The sequence below is a fragment of the Oncorhynchus keta genome, chromosome 2 (genome assembly GCF_023373465.1).
Source record: "Oncorhynchus keta strain PuntledgeMale-10-30-2019 chromosome 2, Oket_V2, whole genome shotgun sequence".
NCBI lineage: Eukaryota > Metazoa > Chordata > Actinopteri > Salmoniformes > Salmonidae > Oncorhynchus > Oncorhynchus keta.
The window spans coordinates 7,067,517-7,088,065 of record NC_068422.1 but is presented as its reverse complement, the minus strand read 5'-3'; the positions used below and the strand labels follow the sequence as shown (position 1 = coordinate 7,088,065).

Here is a 20,549-nt window from a genome sequence, read left to right as displayed (position 1 = left end):
AGGAAATGTGAATGATTATGTGGTTATAATTAATGGACATATTTGTAGTGGTTGATACATTTTTAAGGGAAAATCAAGTCTGACATTTCAAAGTGGAAATTACAAACTTCAGAAAGCTTTTTAAGCCTCAAATACACTACAAGTTTGCATTGTCTGCTGCACAGGAAAACTCTCTATGACAACATTGATCAAATTAAGATAGTGCACCTGTACACCCCCGTGGACAGGACGCTAGTCTTGTCATTTGCTGTGTAGATAATCAATATGTATTGAGTGGATGCTGTTTATGTGTGAAGGGGCTGATCTAAGGCCCTATGATATTCTTCAATAATTCATGTGAAAGATACAGCTGTAAATCATAAAGTGGGCCTTTAAAGGATGGTGTTACATCAAAACCTGTCCCATTCTGAACACAATGTTCCAGTCTCAGACTGGGCGGGAGGAAAAGGTCTACGTCTCAAATTAAACCCTATTTCTTCTATAGCGCACTACTTTGACCAGGGCCCATAGGGAAAGCCCATAGGGCTCTGGTCAAAGGTACTGTAGGGCACTATATAAGGAATAGGGTGTAACTTGGGATGTACACAAAGTTGGTGGTTTGCCTCCCTCCCCTCTCTAACCCTTCTCTCAACATCTCGTCAGATTACGCTGTTAGATTCCCATAACCCAGACTAAATGTCCTGGATGATAATACATGGGAACTTGATGAAAAGGCAGCAGGCAGCAGGCAGGAGGAAGAGGTATGGAATTGTGGCTGGTGGCCAGGCCGGGTCCTTCTCATTAAAAGTGACCTCTGCTAAGAGGGCTGGAGGACACAAAGTCCTACCTCCCAAATGGCAGACTAGTGTGTGGGCCCTGGTCAAAAGTAGTGCATTATAAAGGGAAAAGGGTACCATTTGGGACAACATTTGGGACTTAACCTAGGAAAGGCTGTTTCATATGGCCTCCTGTTCGTGAGCGAGAGACATTATATTATTAAAGCCCTGACCTCTGCTTTCTTCTTTTCGCTCTCCTCTCACATTTCTACCACTGATGATTAAACACTGAGCTGTCCCCTTGACACACTGTCTGCAGGCAGGTCCACTTCACTTTATGGGCTAAGCGTATGGCAGTGTGTGTCCACGATTGTAATCAAATCGTAGACTATATGATCTTGGGGTATTAGTTTCTATGTGTTTCCTGGTCTGTTGCAAAAGGGATATCTAGATATCCTCAGATCCTCAAAAGGTTCTACAGCTGCACCATCGAGAGCATACTGACTGGTTGCATCATTGCCTGGTATGGCAACTGCTCGGCCTTCGACCTCAAGGCACTACAGTAGTGCGTACGGCCCAGTACATCACTGGGGCCAAGCTTCCTTCCATCCAGGACCCCTATATCAGGCAGTGTCAGAGGACGGTCCTAAAATTGGCAAAGCCTCCAGCCACCCTAGTCATAGACTGTTCTCTCTGCTAACGCACGGTAAGCAGTACCGGAGCGCCAAGTCGAGGTCCAAAAGGCTTCTTAACAGCTTCTACCCTCAAGCCATAAGACTCCTGAACAGCTAATCAAAGGGCTTCCCATAGAGAGGACTGGCAAAAAGTGCTCTTCACTGACGAGTCATGGTTTTGTCTCACCAGGGGTGATGGCCGGATTCGCGTTTATCGTTGAAGGAATGAGCGTTACACCGAGGCCTGTACTCTGGAGCGGGATCGATTTGGAGGTGAAGGGTCCGTCATGGTCTGGGGCGGTGTGTCACAGCGTCATCAGACTGATCTTGTTGTCATTACAGGCAATCTCAACGCTGTGCATTACAGGGAAGACATCCTCCTCCCTCATGTGGTACCCTTCCTGCAGGCTCATCGTGACATGACCCTCCAGCATGACAATGCCACCAGCCATACTGCTCGTTCTGTGTGTGATTTCCTGCAAGACAGGAATGTCAGTGTTCTGCCATTGCCAGCCAAGAGCACGGATCTCATTGAGCACGTCTGGGACCTGTTGGATCGGAGGGTGAGGGCTAGGGCCATTCCCCCCAGAAATATCCAGGAACTTGCAGGTGCCTTGGTGGAAGAGTGGGGTAACATCTCACAGCAAGAACTGACAAATCTGGTGCAGTCCATGAGGAGATGCACTGCAGATACTGACTGTTACTTTTGATTTTGACCCCCCCCTCCCTTTGTCCAGGGACACATTATTCCATATATGTTAGTCTCACGTGTCTGTGGAACTTGTTCAGTTTATGTCTCAGTTGTTGAATCTTGTTATGTTCATACAAATATTTGTTGTTATGTTATGTTATGTTTGCTGAAAATAAACGCAGTTGACAGTGAGAGGACGTTTCTTTTTTTGCTGAGTTTATATATCTATATACTACCGTTCAAAAGTTTGGGGTCACTTAGAAATGTCCTTGTTTTCGAGCCAGTTTGTGCTGTTCTGTGAAGGGAGTAGTACATAGCTTGTACGAGATCTTCAGTTTCTTGGCAATTTCTCACATGGAATAGCCTTCATTTCTCAGAATAAGAATAGACTGACGAGTTTCAGAAGAAAGTGCTTTGTTTCTGGCCATTTTGAGCCTATAATCGAACCCACAAATGCTGATGCTCCAGATACTCAACTAGTCTAAAGAAGGCCAGCCTTATTGCTTCTTTAATCAGGACAACAGTTTTCAGCTGTGCTAACATAATTGCAAAAGGGTTTTCTAATGATCAATTACCCTTTTAAAAGTATCAACTTGGATTAGCTAACACAACGTGCCACTGGAACACAGGAGTTATGGTTGCTGATAATGGACCTCTGTACGCCTATGTAGATATTCTATAAAAAAATCTGCTGTTTCCAGCTACAATAGTCATTTACAACATTAACAATGTCTACACTGTATTTCTGATAAATTTTATTTTATTTTAATGGACAAAAAATGTGCTTTTCTTTCAAAAACAAGGACATTTCTAAGTGACCACAAACTTTTGAGTGGTAGTATATATATATATATACACACTTACGTATCCAGAGACACTGTATGTATAACTTATTTTGTTTGTCTCTAAAAATAAGAATGGCTGTGTTTTCACCTGGTGCAACAGTGACACTCCAACAATGTGTAAGCTGAGTCTACCTGCATTATAGCTATAGTATTACACCTAGCTGTCTCCACTGGTCTTCAGCTTCCAGCCACAACAGGAAACCCTTCTTATCATTAATGCTACAACTAGAGGACATAAAGATTAAAGAGGACATGATGCTAGGCAAGTGCAAAGGTCAAGACAAGTGTTGTGGAAAGATACCCAGCCTCAGGGGTAGGCCATATGGCTCTCTCACATAGCCTATTACAGTAACAGTTGTTACCACATGAGTAGTACCAAAGGGAGTGGATACAGTAAACCAATCTAAACTTATACAAATGTCAACTTGACCATTTCATGGCTTTCTTACTGTTTCCAGCTCTGCTGAGAGCTCTGCTCTGAGTAAGATTTTACATACAGTATGGCAAATAAACCTGTAACTTGAAATGTGAGCTGCTCACCATCTCCTGCACCACCTCCTCTGGCACATCCTTGTAGAGTTCAAACAGGAACTCAATGGCGTTGTTGTCCTTGTACTTCCCATGGAGTTTCTTGGTGTCGTCCATGCGGAGCCACAGCTTCAGGCCTGACTTCACCGTGTTGTCCTCCTCAGCCAACTCAACATGGACGCCGTAGTTCTCCTGAAAGAATGTGTGCTCCAGCAGGTCCTGGATGGTGTACCTGGGGTAAAGGAATAATATGCAGTTGAAGTCGGATGTTTACATACACTTAGGTTGGAGTCATTTAAACTCATTTTTCAACCACTCCACAAATGTCTTGTTCACAAACTATAGTTTTGGCAAGTTGGTTAGGTCATTTTTCAAACTATTTCCAAACGCCTGAAGGTACCATGTTCATCTTTACAAACAATAGTACACAAGTATAAACACCATGGGACCACACAGCCGTCATACCACTCAGGAAGGAGACAAGTTCTGTCTCCTAGAGATGAACGTACTTTGGTGCTAAATGTGCAAATCAATCCCAGAACAACAGCAAAGGACCTTGTGAAGATCCTGGAGGAAACATGTACAAACGTATCTATATCCACAGTAAAATGAGTAATATATTGACATAACCTGAAAGGCTGCTCAGCAAGGAAGAAGCCACAGCTCCAAAACCACCATAAAAAAGCCAGACTATGGTTTGAAACTGCACATGGGGACAAAGATCATACTATTTGGAGAAATATCCTCTGGTCTGATGAAACAAAAATAGAACTGTTTGGCCATAATGACCATCGTTATGTTTGGAGGAAAACGAGAGGCTTGCATGCCGAAGAACACCATCCCAATCGTGAAGCATGGGGGTGACAGCATCATGTTGTGGGGGTGCTTTGCTGCAGGAGGGACTGGTGCACTTCACAAAATAAATGGCATCATGAGGAAGGGAAATGATGTGGATATATTGAAGCAAAATCTCAAGACATCAGTCAGGAAGTTAACAGCTTGGTCGCAAATGGATCTTCCAAATGGACATTCCAAAGTTGTGGCAAAATGGCTTTAGGACAACAAAGTCAAGGTATTGGAGTGGCCATCACAAAACCTTGATCACCTCAGGTGTGCTTCAACACCTGCATTGCTTGCTGTTTGGGGTTTTAGGCTCGGTTTCTGTACAGCACTTTGAGATATCAGCTGATGTACGAAGGGCTATATAAATACATTTGATTTGATTTGATCTCAATCCTATAGAAAATGTGTGGGCAGAACTGATGAACTGTTTCTGAGCAAGGAGGCCAACACACCAGTAACACCAGCTCTGTCAGGATGAATGAGCCAAAATTCACCCAACTTAGAGGTGGGAAGCTTGTGGAAGGCTATCCAAAACATTTGACCCAAGTTAAACCATTTAAAGGCAATGCTACCAAATTCTAATTGAGTGTATGTAAACTTCTGACCCACTGGGAATGTGATGAAAGAAATTAAAGCTGAAATAAATCATTCTCTCTACTACTAATTCTGACATTTCACACACTCTTAAAATAAAGTGGTGATCCTAACTGACCTAAGACAGGGAATTTTTACTGGGATTAAATGTCAGGAATTGTGAAAAACTGAGTTTAAATGTATTTGGCTAAGGTGTATGTAATATTCCAACATCAACTGTAGCTATGCAATTCAATCAACTCCTTTTAATTGGACACCTTAATTAAACGCCAAAGGATTTGATATATCATTTACTTAGCATAATGTCTGGAATGTTCATTTCACGCTATGTGTAATATCTCATATGTTTTATGGAATGTAAGAATATTATGAGAAGCCCAATACCTTTCATCTTTGTCCATCCGGATACATCCTTCGATGATCTCTTTGAGCTCTGGGACCTTGACTTTGTAGAAACTGTCTGGCTTCATCCCCTGTAAGGAGAAGTATTCTGGTTAGCATGGCTTATTTACATGCTTGGTTCAAAATAGAAGGCCATGGTAACCTAAGGGAACACAGTAGTACCACAGGGGAATGTACGAATACAAAAAAAAGTACTGTCCGCAACTCTGGTACCATGGCCTGACGAAGATCGGATGGAAACGTTTTCTTATTTGATGTGTCTGATTAAATCACCATGGAAACATAATTGTGGACAATACATTTTTCTTTGATACATTTTTCTGAAGTTGGGTGTGCATATCTTTCTCTTTTTCTGCAGATACAGTCACAGTATGTGCTTCCTCAGATGTTGCCTGAGAAACTTTTTTGGCTCAGACTTTCCTCCCTCATGATGAGTGTACCTACAGTACTGAACCCACAACAGTCCCTTTCCAGTAGCTGAACCCACAACAGTCCGTTTCCAGTAGCTGAACCCACAACAGTCCCTTTCCAGTAGCTGAAGCCACAACAGTCCCTTTCCAGTAGCTGAACCCACAACAGTCCCTTTCCAGTAGCTGAACCCACAACAGTCCCTTTCCAGTAGCTGAACCCACAACAGTCCCTTTCCAGTAGCTGAACCCACAACAGTCCCTTTCCAGTAGCTGAACCCACAACAGTCCGTTTCCAGTAGCTGAACCCACAACAGTCCCTTTCCAGTAGCTGAAGCCACAACAGTCCCTTTCCAGTAGCTGAACCCACAACAGTCCCTTTCCAGTAGCTGAACCCACAACAGTCCCTTTCCAGTAGCTGAACCCACAACAGTCCCTTTCCAGTAGCTGAACCCACAACAGTCCCTTTCCAGTAGCTGAACCCACAACAGTCCCTTTCCAGTAGCTGAAGCCACAACAGTCCCTTTCCAGTAGCTGAACCCACAACAGTCCCTTTCCAGTAGCTGAAGCCACAACAGTCCCTTTCCAGTAGCTGAAGCCACAACAGTCCCTTTCCAGTAGCTGAAGCCACAACAGTCCCTTTCCAGTAGCTGAACCCACAACAGTCCCTTTCCAGTAGCTGAAGCAACAACAGTCCCTTTCCAGTAGCTGAACCCACAACAGTCCCTTTCCAGTAGCTGAACCCACAACAGTCCCTTTCCAGTAGCTGAACCCACAACAGTCCCTTTCCAGTAGCTGAAGCCACAACAGTCCCTTTCCAGTAGCTGAACCCACAACAGTCCCTTTCCAGTAGCTAAACCCACAACAGTCCCTTTCCAGTAGCTGAACCCACAACAGTCCCTTTCCAGTAGCTGAACCCACAACAGTCCCTTTCCAGTAGCTGAAGCCACAACAGTCCCTTTCCAGTAGCTGAACCCACAACAGTCCCTTTCCAGTAGCTGAAGCAACAACAGTCCCTTTCCAGTAGCTGAACCCACAACAGTCCCTTTCCAGTAGCTGAACCCACAACAGTCCCTTTCCAGTAGCTGAACCCACAACAGTCCCTTTCCAGTAGCTGAAGCCACAACAGTCCCTTTCCAGTAGCTGAACCCACAACAGTCCCTTTCCAGTAGCTAAACCCACAACAGTCCCTTTCCAGTAGCTGAAGCCACAACAGTCCCTTTCCAGTAGCTGAACCCACAACAGTCCCTTTCCAGTAGCTGAACCCACAACAGTCCTTTCCAGGAGCTGGACCCACAACAGTCCTTTCCAGGAGCTGGATAACCCCCTGAGGCCGTGACGTCTGCCCCCATGTAGCCTGCCTGCCAGTCTGCCTGCATGGCACTGTGCTCTGCCTTCAGGTAAACACAGAGGGAGGGAGGGGACACTTGGAAACAGAAAAGACCAAAGAGACTGTCTATCTGTTCATGTTAGTGCCGTTGTTTAAAAGGGCAGACCAAAGAGACTGTCTATCTGTTCATGTTAGTGTCGTTGTTTAAAAGGGCAGACCAAAGAGACTGTCTATCTGTTCCTGTTAGTGTCGTTGTTTAACAGGGCAGACCAAAGAGACTGTCTATCTGTTCCTGTTAGTGTCGTTGTTTAAAAGGACAGACCAAAGAGACTGTCTATCTGTTCATGTTAGTGTCGTTGTTTAAAAGGACAGACCAAAGAGACTGTCTATCTGTTCATGTTAGTGTCGTTGTTTAAAAGGGCAGACCAAAGAGACTGTCTATCTGTTCATGTTAGTGTTGTTGTTTAAAAGGGCAGACCAAAGAGACTGTCTATCTGTTCATGTTAGTGTTGTTGTTTAAAAGGGCAGACCAAAGAGACTGTCTATCTGTTCATGTTAGTGTCGTTGTTTAAAAGGGCAGACCAAAGAGACTGTCTATCTGTTCCTGTTAGTGTTGTTGTTTAAAAGGGCAGACCAAAGAGACTGTCTATCTGTTCCTGTTAGTGTTGTTGTTTAAAAGGGAAGACCAAAGAGACTGTCTATCTGTTCATGTTAGTGTTGTTGTTTAAAAGGGCAGACCAAAGAGACTGTCTATCTGTTCATGTTAGTGTCTTGTTTAAAAGGGCAGACCAAAGAGACTGTCTATCTGTTCATGTTAGTGTCGTTGTTTAAAAGGGCAGACCAAAGAGACTGTCTATCTGTTCATGTTAGTGTTGTTGTTTTAAAGGGCAGACAAAAGAGACTGTCTATCTGTTCATGTTAGTGTCGTTGTTTAAAAGGGCAGACCAAAGAGACTGTCTATCTGTTCATGTTAGTGTCCTTGTTTAAAAGGGCAGACCAAAGAGACTGTCTATCTGTTCATGTTAGTGTCGTTGTTTTAAAGGGCAGACCAAAGAGACTGTCTATCTGTTCATGTTAGTGTCGTTGTTTTAAAGGGCAGACCAAAGAGACTGTCTATCTGTTCATGTTAGTGTCGTTGTTTAAAAGGGCAGACCAAAGAGACTGTCTATCTGTTCATGTTAGTGTTGTTGTTTAAAAGGGCAGACCAAAGAGACTGTCTATCTGTTCATGTTAGTGCTGTTGTTTAAAAGGGCAGACCAAAGAGACTGTCTATCTGTTCATGTTAGTGTCGTTGTTTAAAAGGGCAGACCAAAGAGACTGTCTATCTGTTCCTGTTAGTGTCATTGTTTAAAAGGGCAGACCAAAGAGACTGTCTATCTGTTCATGTTAGTGTCGTTGTTTTAAAGGGCAGACCAAAGAGACTGACTATCTGTTCATGTTAGTGTCGTTGTTTAAAAGGGCAGACCAAAGAGACTGTCTATCTGTTCCTGTTAGTGTTGTTGTTTAAAAGGGCAGACCAAAGAGACTGTCTATCTGTTCATGTTAGTGTTGTTGTTTAAAAGGGCAGACCAAAGAGACTGTCTATCTGTTCATGTTAGTGTCGTTTTTTAAAAGGGCAGACCAAAGAGACTGTCTATCTGTTCATGTTAGTGTTGTTGTTTAAAAGGGCAGACCAAAGAGACTGTCTATCTGTTCCTGTTAGTGTTGTTGTTTAAAAGGGCAGACCAAAGAGACTGTCTATCTGTTCCTGTTAGTGTTGTTGTTTAAAAGGGCAGACCAAAGAGACTGTCTATCTGTTCATGTTAGTGTTGTTGTTTAAAAGGGCAGACCAAAGAGACTGTCTATCTGTTCCTGTTAGTGTTGTTGTTTAAAAGGGCAGACCAAAGAGACTGTCTATCTGTTCATGTTAGTGTCGTTGTTTAAAAGGGCAGACCAAAGAGACTGTCTATCTGTTCCTGTTAGTGTTGTTGTTTAAAAGGGCAGACCAAAGAGACTGTCTATCTGTTCATGTTAGTGTCGTTGTTTAAAAGGGCAGACCAAAGAGACTGTCTATCTGTTCATGTTAGTGTTGTTGTTTAAAAGGGCAGACCAAAGAGACTGTCTATCTGTTCATGTTAGTGTTGTTGTTTAAAAGGGCAGACCAAAGAGACTGTCTATCTGTTCATGTTAGTGTCGTTGTTTAAAAGGGCAGACCAAAGAGACTGTCTATCTGTTCCTGTTAGTGTTGTTGTTTAAAAGGGCAGACCAAAGAGACTGTCTATCTGTTCCTGTTAGTGTTGTTGTTTAAAAGGGCAGACCAAAGAGACTGTCTATCTGTTCATGTTAGTGTTGTTGTTTAAAAGGGCAGACCAAAGAGACTGTCTATCTGTTCATGTTAGTGTCGTTGTTTAAAAGGGCAGACCAAAGAGACTGTCTATCTGTTCCTGTTAGTGTTGTTGTTTAAAAGGGCAGACCAAAGAGACTGTCTATCTGTTCATGTTAGTGACGTTGTTTTAAAGGGCAGACCAAAGAGACTGTCTATCTGTTCATGTTAGTGTTGTTGTTTAAAAGGGCAGACCAAAGAGACTGTCTATCTGTTCATGTTAGTGACGTTGTTTAAAAGGGCAGACCAAAGAGACTGTCTATCTGTTCATGTTAGTGTTGTTGTTTAAAAGGGCAGACCAAAGAGACTGTCTATCTGTTCATGTTAGTGCTGTTGTTTAAAAGGGCAGACCAAAGAGACTGTCTATCTGTTCATGTTAGTGTCGTTGTTTAAAAGGGCAGACCAAAGAGACTGTCTATCTGTTCCTGTTAGTGTCATTGTTTAAAAGGGCAGACCAAAGAGACTGTCTATCTGTTCATGTTAGTGTCGTTGTTTTAAAGGGCAGACCAAAGAGACTGACTATCTGTTCATGTTAGTGTCGTTGTTTAAAAGGGCAGACCAAAGAGACTGTCTATCTGTTCCTGTTAGTGTTGTTGTTTAAAAGGGCAGACCAAAGAGACTGTCTATCTGTTCATGTTAGTGTTGTTGTTTAAAAGGGCAGACCAAAGAGACTGTCTATCTGTTCATGTTAGTGTCGTTTTTTAAAAGGGCAGACCAAAGAGACTGTCTATCTGTTCATGTTAGTGTTGTTGTTTAAAAGGGCAGACCAAAGAGACTGTCTATCTGTTCCTGTTAGTGTTGTTGTTTAAAAGGGCAGACCAAAGAGACTGTCTATCTGTTCCTGTTAGTGTTGTTGTTTAAAAGGGCAGACCAAAGAGACTGTCTATATGTTCATGTTAGTGTCGTTGTTTAAAAGGGCAGACCAAAGAGACTGTCTATCTGTTCCTGTTAGTGTTGTTGTTTAAAAGGGCAGACCAAAGAGACTGTCTATCTGTTCATGTTAGTGACGTTGTTTTAAAGGGCAGACCAAAGAGACTGTCTATCTGTTCATGTTAGTGTTGTTGTTTAAAAGGGCAGACCAAAGAGACTGTCTATCTGTTCATGTTAGTGACGTTGTTTAAAAGGGCAGACCAAAGAGACTGTCTATCTGTTCATGTTAGTGTTGTTGTTTAAAAGGGCAGACCAAAGAGACTGTCTATCTGTTCATGTTAGTGCTGTTGTTTAAAAGGGCAGACCAAAGAGACTGTCTATCTGTTCATGTTAGTGTCGTTGTTTAAAAGGGCAGACCAAAGAGACTGTCTATCTGTTCCTGTTAGTGTCATTGTTTAAAAGGGCAGACCAAAGAGACTGTCTATCTGTTCATGTTAGTGTCGTTGTTTTAAAGGGCAGACCAAAGAGACTGACTATCTGTTCATGTTAGTGTCGTTGTTTAAAAGGGCAGACCAAAGAGACTGTCTATCTGTTCCTGTTAGTGCTGTTGTTTAAAAGGGCAGACCAAAGAGACTGTCTATCTGTTCATGTTAGTGTTGTTGTTTAAAAGGGCAGACCAAAGAGACTGTCTATCTGTTCATGTTAGTGTCGTTGTTTAAAAGGGCAGACCAAAGAGACTGTCTATCTGTTCCTGTTAGTGTTGTTGTTTAAAAGGGCAGACCAAAGAGACTATCTATCTGTTCATGTTAGTGTTGTTGTTTAAAAGGGCAGACCAAAGAGACTGTCTATCTGTTCATGTTAGTGTCGTTGTTTAAAAGGGCAGACCAAAGAGACTGTCTATATGTTCATGTTAGTGTCGTTGTTTAAAAGGGCAGACCAAAGAGACTGTCTATCTGTTCCTGTTAGTGTTGTTGTTTAAAAGGGCAGACCAAAGAGACTGTCTATCTGTTCATGTTAGTGACGTTGTTTTAAAGGGCAGACCAAAGAGACTGTCTATCTGTTCATGTTAGTGTTGTTGTTTAAAAGGGCAGACCAAAGAGACTGTCTATCTGTTCATGTTAGTGACGTTGTTTAAAAGGGCAGACCAAAGAGACTGTCTATCTGTTCATGTTAGTGTTGTTGTTTAAAAGGGCAGACCAAAGAGACTGTCTATCTGTTCATGTTAGTGCTGTTGTTTAAAAGGGCAGACCAAAGAGACTGTCTATCTGTTCATGTTAGTGTCGTTGTTTAAAAGGGCAGACCAAAGAGACTGTCTATCTGTTCCTGTTAGTGTCATTGTTTAAAAGGGCAGACCAAAGAGACTGTCTATCTGTTCATGTTAGTGTCGTTGTTTTAAAGGGCAGACCAAAGAGACTGACTATCTGTTCATGTTAGTGTCGTTGTTTAAAAGGGCAGACCAAAGAGACTGTCTATCTGTTCCTGTTAGTGTTGTTGTTTAAAAGGGCAGACCAAAGAGACTGTCTATCTGTTCATGTTAGTGTTGTTGTTTAAAAGGGCAGACCAAAGAGACTGTCTATCTGTTCATGTTAGTGTCGTTTTTTAAAAGGGCAGACCAAAGAGACTGTCTATCTGTTCATGTTAGTGTTGTTGTTTAAAAGGGCAGACCAAAGAGACTGTCTATCTGTTCCTGTTAGTGTTGTTGTTTAAAAGGGCAGACCAAAGAGACTGTCTATCTGTTCCTGTTAGTGTTGTTGTTTAAAAGGGCAGACCAAAGAGACTGTCTATCTGTTCATGTTAGTGTTGTTGTTTAAAAGGGCAGACCAAAGAGACTGTCTATCTGTTCCTGTTAGTGTTGTTGTTTAAAAGGGCAGACCAAAGAGACTGTCTATCTGTTCATGTTAGTGTCGTTGTTTAAAAGGGCAGACCAAAGAGACTGTCTATCTGTTCCTGTTAGTGTTGTTGTTTAAAAGGGCAGACCAAAGAGACTGTCTATCTGTTCATGTTAGTGTCGTTGTTTAAAAGGGCAGACCAAAGAGACTGTCTATCTGTTCATGTTAGTGTTGTTGTTTAAAAGGGCAGACCAAAGAGACTGTCTATCTGTTCATGTTAGTGTTGTTGTTTAAAAGGGCAGACCAAAGAGACTGTCTATCTGTTCATGTTAGTGTCGTTGTTTAAAAGGGCAGACCAAAGAGACTGTCTATCTGTTCCTGTTAGTGTTGTTGTTTAAAAGGGCAGACCAAAGAGACTGTCTATCTGTTCCTGTTAGTGTTGTTGTTTAAAAGGGCAGACCAAAGAGACTGTCTATCTGTTCATGTTAGTGTTGTTGTTTAAAAGGGCAGACCAAAGAGACTGTCTATCTGTTCATGTTAGTGTCGTTGTTTAAAAGGGCAGACCAAAGAGACTGTCTATCTGTTCCTGTTAGTGTTGTTGTTTAAAAGGGCAGACCAAAGAGACTATCTATCTGTTCATGTTAGTGTTGTTGTTTAAAAGGGCAGACCAAAGAGACTGTCTATCTGTTCATGTTAGTGTCGTTGTTTAAAAGGGCAGACCAAAGAGACTGTCTATATGTTCATGTTAGTGTCGTTGTTTAAAAGGGCAGACCAAAGAGACTGTCTATCTGTTCCTGTTAGTGTTGTTGTTTAAAAGGGCAGACCAAAGAGACTGTCTATCTGTTCATGTTAGTGTTGTTGTTTAAAAGGGCAGACCAAAGAGACTGTCTATCTGTTCATGTTAGTGTCGTTGTTTAAAAGGGCAGACCAAAGAGACTGTCTATCTGTTCATGTTAGTGTTGTTGTTTAAAAGGGCAGACCAAAGAGACTGTCTATCTGTTCCTGTTAGTGTTGTTGTTTAAAAGGGCAGACCAAAGAGACTGTCTATCTGTTCCTGTTAGTGTTGTTGTTTAAAAGGGCAGACCAAAGAGACTGTCTATCTGTTCCTGTTAGTGTTGTTGTTTAAAAGGGCAGACCAAAGAGACTGTCTATCTGTTCATGTTAGTGTTGTTGTTTAAAAGGGCAGACCAAAGAGACTGTCTATCTGTTCATGTTAGTGTCGTTGTTTAAAAGGGCAGACCAAAGAGACTGTCTATCTGTTCCTGTTAGTGTTGTTGTTTAAAAGGGCAGACCAAAGAGACTATCTATCTGTTCATGTTAGTGTTGTTGTTTAAAAGGGCAGACCAAAGAGACTGTCTATCTGTTCATGTTAGTGTCGTTGTTTAAAAGGGCAGACCAAAGAGACTGTCTATATGTTCATGTTAGTGTCGTTGTTTAAAAGGGCAGACCAAAGAGACTGTCTATCTGTTCCTGTTAGTGTTGTTGTTTAAAAGGAAAGACCAAAGAGACTGTCTATCTGTTCATGTTAGTGTTGTTGTTTAAAAGGGCAGACCAAAGAGACTGTCTATCTGTTCATGTTAGTGTCGTTGTTTAAAAGGGCAGACCAAAGAGACTGTCTATCTGTTCATGTTAGTGTTGTTGTTTAAGTTAGAACTCTAGGGGCAGTATTTCATTTTTGGATAAAAAGACGTGCCCGTTTTTAGCGCGATATTTTGTCACGAAAAGATGCTCGACTATGCTTGGAATTGATAGTTTTGGAAAGAAGACACTCTGACGTTTCCAGAACTGCAAAGATTTTCACTGTGAGTGCCATAGAACAATATCTACAGGCAAAACCAAGATGTTTGAGTGACCAGGAAATCAACAGGATTTCTGAAGGCACGTTTTCCATGATCTCCTTATATGGCTGTGAATGGCACAGGAATCAACGGACACTTCCTATCGTTTCCCCAGGTGTCTGCAGCATTGTGACGTATTTGTAGGCATATCATTGGAAGATTGGCCATAAGAGCCTACAATTACCAAGTGTCCCGCATGGTGTCTGCGTGGAAATTGGTGCGCAAAAGTCAGGTCCCAGTATTTTTCCATCCGAATCAGAGAAGAATGCACGCGTCTAGGACTGGCATTTCAATGAAGAGATATATGACCAAACACCTTGAGGATTGATTCAAACAACGTTTTCCATGTTTCAGTCGATATTATGGAGTTAATTCGGAAAAAGTTCGACGTTTAGGTGACTGAATTTTCGGTTAGTTTCGGTAGCCAAATGCATAGTAACAAAACGGAACGTTGTGTCCTACACAAGCATCTTTCAGGAAAAACTGGACATCTGCTATGTAACTGAGAGTCTCCTCATTGAAACATCTGAAGTTCTTCAAAGGTAAATTATTTTATTTGATCCCTTTGCTGGTTTTTGTGAATGTTGCGTGCTAAATGCTAACGCTAAATGCTACGCTAGCTATCACCACTCTTACACAAATTATTGATTTTCTCTGGTTCTAAAGCATATTTTGAAAATCTGAGACGACAGGATTGTTAAGAAAAGGATAAGCTTGAGGACAGGCATATTTATTTCATTTATTTTGCAATTTTCAGAAATCGCTAATGTTGCGTTATGGTAATGAGCTTGAGGCTGTAGTCACAATCCCGGATCCGGGATGGGGCGGCCTAACAGGTTAAAAGGGCAGACCAAAGAGACTGTCTATCTGTTCCTGTTAGTGTTGTTGTTTAAAAGGGCAGACCAAAGAGACTGTCTATCTGTTCCTGTTAGTGTTGTTGTTTAAAAGGGCAGACCAAAGAGACTGTCTATCTGTTCATGTTAGTGTTGTTGTTTAAAAGGGCAGACCAAAGAGACTGTCTATCTGTTCCTGTTAGTGTTGTTGTTTAAAAGGGCAGACCAAAGAGACTGTCTATCTGTTCATGTTAGTGTCGTTGTTTAAAAGGGCAGACCAAAGAGACTGTCTATCTGTTCCTGTTAGTGTTGTTGTTTAAAAGGGCAGACCAAAGAGACTGTCTATCTGTTCATGTTAGTGTCGTTGTTTAAAAGGGCAGACCAAAGAGACTGTCTATCTGTTCGTGTTCGTGTTCGTGTTCGTGTTAGTGCTGTCATTTAAAGGACAGCATGGCTACAGAAAGAATGCAGACCTCTCTCATCACCCATGCCGGTGCAACTCGGTGAGCAGTGCATTATGGGTTTGCAACTGTTTCAATAATAGAACAGAACAAATCCCCACATGTTTTAAACAGCTAACGTGAACATCACAGCTGTCCTAAACTTACCCCATGTTTATTCAGACATTAAAATAAAAAGGTTTGGTAAATCAAGGTTGTTTGGTTGGTTGGTTGGTTGGTTGGTTGGTTGGTTAACTGGTTTACATTGTTGTAATTGTGCAACAATGTTGACTTGTCATGTTTGGCTTCTGAGTTTAATATTTGCCAAGGGCCAGACACCGGTCTATGTTTGCCTTGATAACCTATTTATTCTGAGACAGAGAATCGAACTGTGAGACTATGGATGGCAAGAATGGAGTGTATATCTAAGGGTGTGATATTCTCATTTCACACCTTGAAGTAGGAACAACATGTCAATGGGTTCTCTGTGTAAATGCATCAGCTACTGTAACACAGTTATTACATTGGAACAGCGTGACCTGTGAATTGAACAGTTTATTATGTTAAAACGTGACATAATATTAAAAACGTGTTCAGACTAGCAGTGGTAATCTGACAGGTAATTGCCCCAGACTCCCCCGAGTAGGTCCTTTTAGTTGTTTATGGAACATTGACTTTATGGATGGTGAGTGGCGACCGATCAGCGACGCCTACAGTAACCTGCACTTAGAAAGAGAGAGAGAGAGACGATGTTTGTGCAGAAGGCAGACGTCATTTTCAAAACACATCATTCTACCATCACCTGCCCAAACCCACTGTGGCGTCACCACCCTGTATGCTCAAGCCCAAAGCCCAAGAACACAGCTCTCAATGTGGAGAGTCCTTCATTACTGACTCCCTCTCTGTTTCACGCCTGCTCCCGCTCTTCCCCTCTGGCACTCGAGGGCGCCAGGCTCCCCAGCATTGCGCACTCCTGCCATCATCATTACGCAAACCTGCCGTCCCCCCCGTCACACGAATCAGTGATTATTGGACTCACCTGGACTCAATCACCTCTGTCATTACCTTCCCTATATCTGTCTGGTTCCCTGCTCTGTTTCCTGCTTCTGCATTGATTGTCATATGTCCTTGTTAACCCATGTGCTGAAGCTGTTCCTGTCCTGTTACCTGTCTGTTCCTCATTAAATGTTCAACTCCCCGTGCCTGCTCCTTATCCCCGGCGTCGGTCCTTACACTCTGAGCGGTAAAACACCTCTGTCAGGGAGAAGTTTGCAATTTCAGCGAGTTACTTACTTCGAATCAAAAAATGTAGAACCAGGAACAGATATAGCCCTTGGTTCACTCCAGACCTGACTGCCCTTGACCAACACAAAAACATCCTGTGGAGTACTGCATTAGCATCGAATAGCCCCCGCAATATGCAACTTTTCAGGGAAGTTAGGAACCAATATACACAGGCAGTTAGGAAAGCAAAGGCTAGCTGGACAGCAGGAGAGACAGCAGCAGCAGCAGCAGCAGCAGCAGCAGCAGTGGGAGAGGCAGCACTATTTGGAAAAATGGACTTGGGAGGAGATCCTAGACGGAAAGGACCCTGGGCAGAGCCAGGGGAATATTGCCGCCCCAAAGCAGAGCTGGAGGCAGCGAAAGCAGAGAGGCGGCATTATGAGGAGCTAGCATGGCAGAGCGGCTGGAAGCCCGAGAGGCAGCCCCAAAAATTTATTGTGGGGAGCACAGGGAGAGTGTGGAAGAGTCAGGAGTTAGACCTGAGCCAACTCCCCCTGTTTACCGTAAGGAGCCATGGATGGAATCAGAGCAGTCGGCGAAGTTCAGGTGAGCGTCTGGGAATGTTGAGGAGGTATTGGACAGAGTATAGAGAGAGCTGTTGGTTTGGCGTAGTATGCACGGCATTCGTCCCGAGGAGTGTGTTAGCTGTCCGATGCCACCTGTGTCAGTTCCTCGTACTCAGCCTGAAACTTGTGTTGGAGTTCCGGAGGATTTGATGCCGGCTATACACACCAGGTCTCCAGTACACCTTCACAACACGGTGTGTCCTGTTCCTTGCACTCACCCTGAGGTGCGTGTCCCCAGCCCGGTACCACCAGTACTGACACCCCGCACCAGGCTGTCTCTCCGTCCTTTGGCTACAGGTGTGTCTAGGTGGTTTTTCTGTGTTGTCTCTGATTGAGAATCATACTTACGTAGCCTGGGTTTCACTGTGTTTTTGTGGGTGATTATTTTCTGTCTTTCTGTCTATGCATCAGATAGGACTGTTTTTCGGTTTTCACATTTGTTGTTTTGTCATGTGAAGTGTTCAGTTTGGGTTTATTATTAAATAAGATGAACACTCACCAAGTCTCTTGTACAACATTCGCCCATTATTCTTTTTTTTTTATTATTCAAGTTCTGTCAAGTTGGCTGTTGATCATTGCAAGAAAGCCACTTTCAAGTCTTGCTATAGATTTTCAAGTAGATTTAAGTCAAAACTGTAAGTAGACCTCTCAGGGACATTCAATGTCGTCTTGGTAAGCAACTCCTGTGGAGATTTGTCCTTGTGTTTTAGGTTATTGTCCTTCTGAAAGGTTAATTTGTCTCCCAGTACTTCATTCTATAGCTAGAGGACTCCTGATATCTCCAGCAGTGATAAATATCACTTTTGTCTTCTGTTGTTGTCTAATACTGTCTTTCTGCTAACTAGTGCTAGCTGTCTTCCCAGTAGCCTACTTGGTGTGTGAACTGCTGACTGTTATTAACTTGCAGATGATTGTTGACACATCAACCAAGATTAAGGGGCAAGGCAATTTGTGACTGTTGTTGTTTTCGTAAACAGTGGCTGTATTAGAGGGGGAGTGGTTTCTCCTCTCATAGGCAATCAGCAATAAGTACCAGGAGATGTGCTCTTCAACTTTGCAAGGCAATTAGCAATTAGTACTTTAGTCTCCCCTGTTTTCTCAGCGGTGGCAATTGCGTTACAAAACTAAGACCGTCGCCGAAACAGAGACAGTTCTACCGAGTTGATCTGTCGAGTTGTTCGAGGAAGGGAAGAGAGTAAGCTCCACACCACTCATTCACTTGAGTATTTTACATAGTTATTTTCAGATCTCAGTTTGCTCTTTTGTAGCATTGTCAACTATGTGTTTGTTTTCTATACCTGTTCGCTTCTCTCTCTGTAGGCTTTACAGACACTTGGCGGGGGGTGGGGAGCATATATACCCTGCGCGCACAACCCATGTGGAATTCCTGCTCCGTGGCAGCGTTTGTAACTGACGTTCTGCATTCAAGAACGCCAAATTCATCTCTCCCCATGCTGCCCTTCAGTCCCTTGACTTTTTGCCCTGACAGAGACATGGATCACCCCAGAGAACACTGCTGCTCTCTCCATCAGAATATGTTTTCTCATAGTCCAAGAACATTGGTCGTCGCGGTGATGGCACAGGGCTACTCATTTTACCTAAGTGAATTTCATTCTGTCACTTGTCCACTCAAGCTTAACATTGTTGTCATATATTGCCCACTAGGTTCTCTTAGAGTTTCTCAATGAGCTTGAACCTTGATAAGCTAATTTCCTGATAATGGCTCACCGCTATACGTACTTGACGACTTCACCCTCCCGATGCTTGCCTTCAATTAATTTCTTTCCAACTCTCTCTTTCCCCTCCTTGCCTCTCTTGACCTTACCCTTTCCCAGTCCCCTCCCACTCACAAGGCAGGCAATACGTTTGACCTCATCTTTACTAGAGGCTGTTTGCCTACTAATCTCACTGCAACCCCCTCCAGGTCTCTGATCACTACTTTGTTTTCTGTCTCCCTTTCCTCCAACCCTAACCACTCAGATAGGCATGCACCATCACAATCTTGTCTCTCTCTCTCCCACTACTCTTTCCCTTCTGCTAAATCCTTCTCCCTCCTGTCTCCTGATTCTGCCTCTTCAACACTACTCTCCTCTCTTTTCACATCCTACGACTCCCACTGTCCCCTTTCTTCCCGGCCAGCTCGGCCCTCCCCTCCTGCTCCTTGGCTGAGTGACTCATTGCGAGCTTACAGAACAAGGCTGCTGGCAGCAGAGTGAAAATGGAGTAAAACTAAACTTCCGAAGGACCTATCATCTTTCCACTCCCACCTCTCTAAATCGTGTGACGAGTGAGGTCTGGCCGCCCGACAACCTTCCCGCTTGACCCCATTCCCTCCTCCCTTCTCCAGACCATCTCTGGAGACCTTCTCCCATTCCTCACTTCCCTCATCAACACATCCCTGACCACTGGCTGCACCCCCCTGACTTAAAAATGGCCCGAATCACTCCCCTCCTCAAGAAACCAACTCTCTACTCCTCTGACATCAAACTAAAGACCAGTATCCCCTCTTTATTTTCTTTACAAAACACTTGAGCGTGCTGTCTCTGACAAACTCTATCACTATCTCTCACAGAACTTTCTTCTTGACCCTAAGAGGATATGTGCTGTTCATGTATTCTCACTACTGGTGTCCCCCAGGGCTCAGTTCTTGGCCCTCTCCTCTACTGTAAATCCACAAAGTCACTCAGCTCCGTCATATCCTTACATCGTCTCTCCTATCACTGCTTTGCAGATGACACTCAACTACTCCCAGTTGACAACTCCAGTGTCCCCCTCCCAAAGTGCAAAGAATCTTTACGTGACCCTGGACAACACCCTGTCATTCTCTGCAAACATTAAAGCAGTGACTCGCTCCTGCAGGTTTATGCTCTACAACATCCGTAGAGTACGACCCTACCTCACACAGGAAGCTGTGTTGGTCCTAATCCATCTTCCTTCTGGACTACTTCAACTCACTGTTGGCTGGCCTCCCCTCTTTTGGCATCAAACCCCTAAAACTTATCCAGAATGCTGCAGCCCACCTGGTGTTCAGACTTCCCAAGTTCTCCCATGTCACCCCACTCCTCCGCACACAATCCACTGGCTTCCAGTCGAAGCTCGCATCCACTACAAGACCCTGGTACTTGCCTACAAAGCAGCAAGAGAAACTACCCCTCTCTACCTAAAGGCTATGCTCAAACACTCCACCCCAACCCAAGCCACCTCTGGTCTCTTGGCCCTCCCACCCCTAAGGGAGGGCAGCTCCCGCTCAGCACAGTCCAATATTTTCTCTGTCCTGGCACTCCAATGGTGGAAGCAGCTTCCCCCAGAAGCTAGGACAGCAGAGTCCATGTCCATCTTTCTCTGAAAACATCTGAAACCCTACCTCTTCAGAGTATATTCAATAATCCCACAGCATGCCCCCCAGAAACAAGGAAAACGAATGCCTGTGGTGAAATAATACTTCCACCCCTTTCTAG

At 43.4% G+C, this 20,549-nt stretch overlaps 1 protein-coding gene across 2 annotated transcripts in view; it reads right to left on the bottom strand.

Moving 5' to 3' along the window:
- Positions 1-20,549, bottom strand: part of LOC118377152 (serine/threonine-protein kinase WNK4-like) — a 126,269-nt gene that overhangs the window by 52,395 nt on the left and 53,325 nt on the right. For both annotated transcript variants that reach the window (XM_052471270.1, XM_052471276.1), the window contains exons 6-7: positions 5,315-5,403; positions 3,506-3,725 (exon numbers count right to left, since the gene is read on the bottom strand). In XM_052471270.1, the coding sequence (XP_052327230.1) occupies positions 3,506-3,725; positions 5,315-5,403 (309 nt within the window). The remainder of the gene's footprint in view (positions 1-3,505; positions 3,726-5,314; positions 5,404-20,549) is intronic.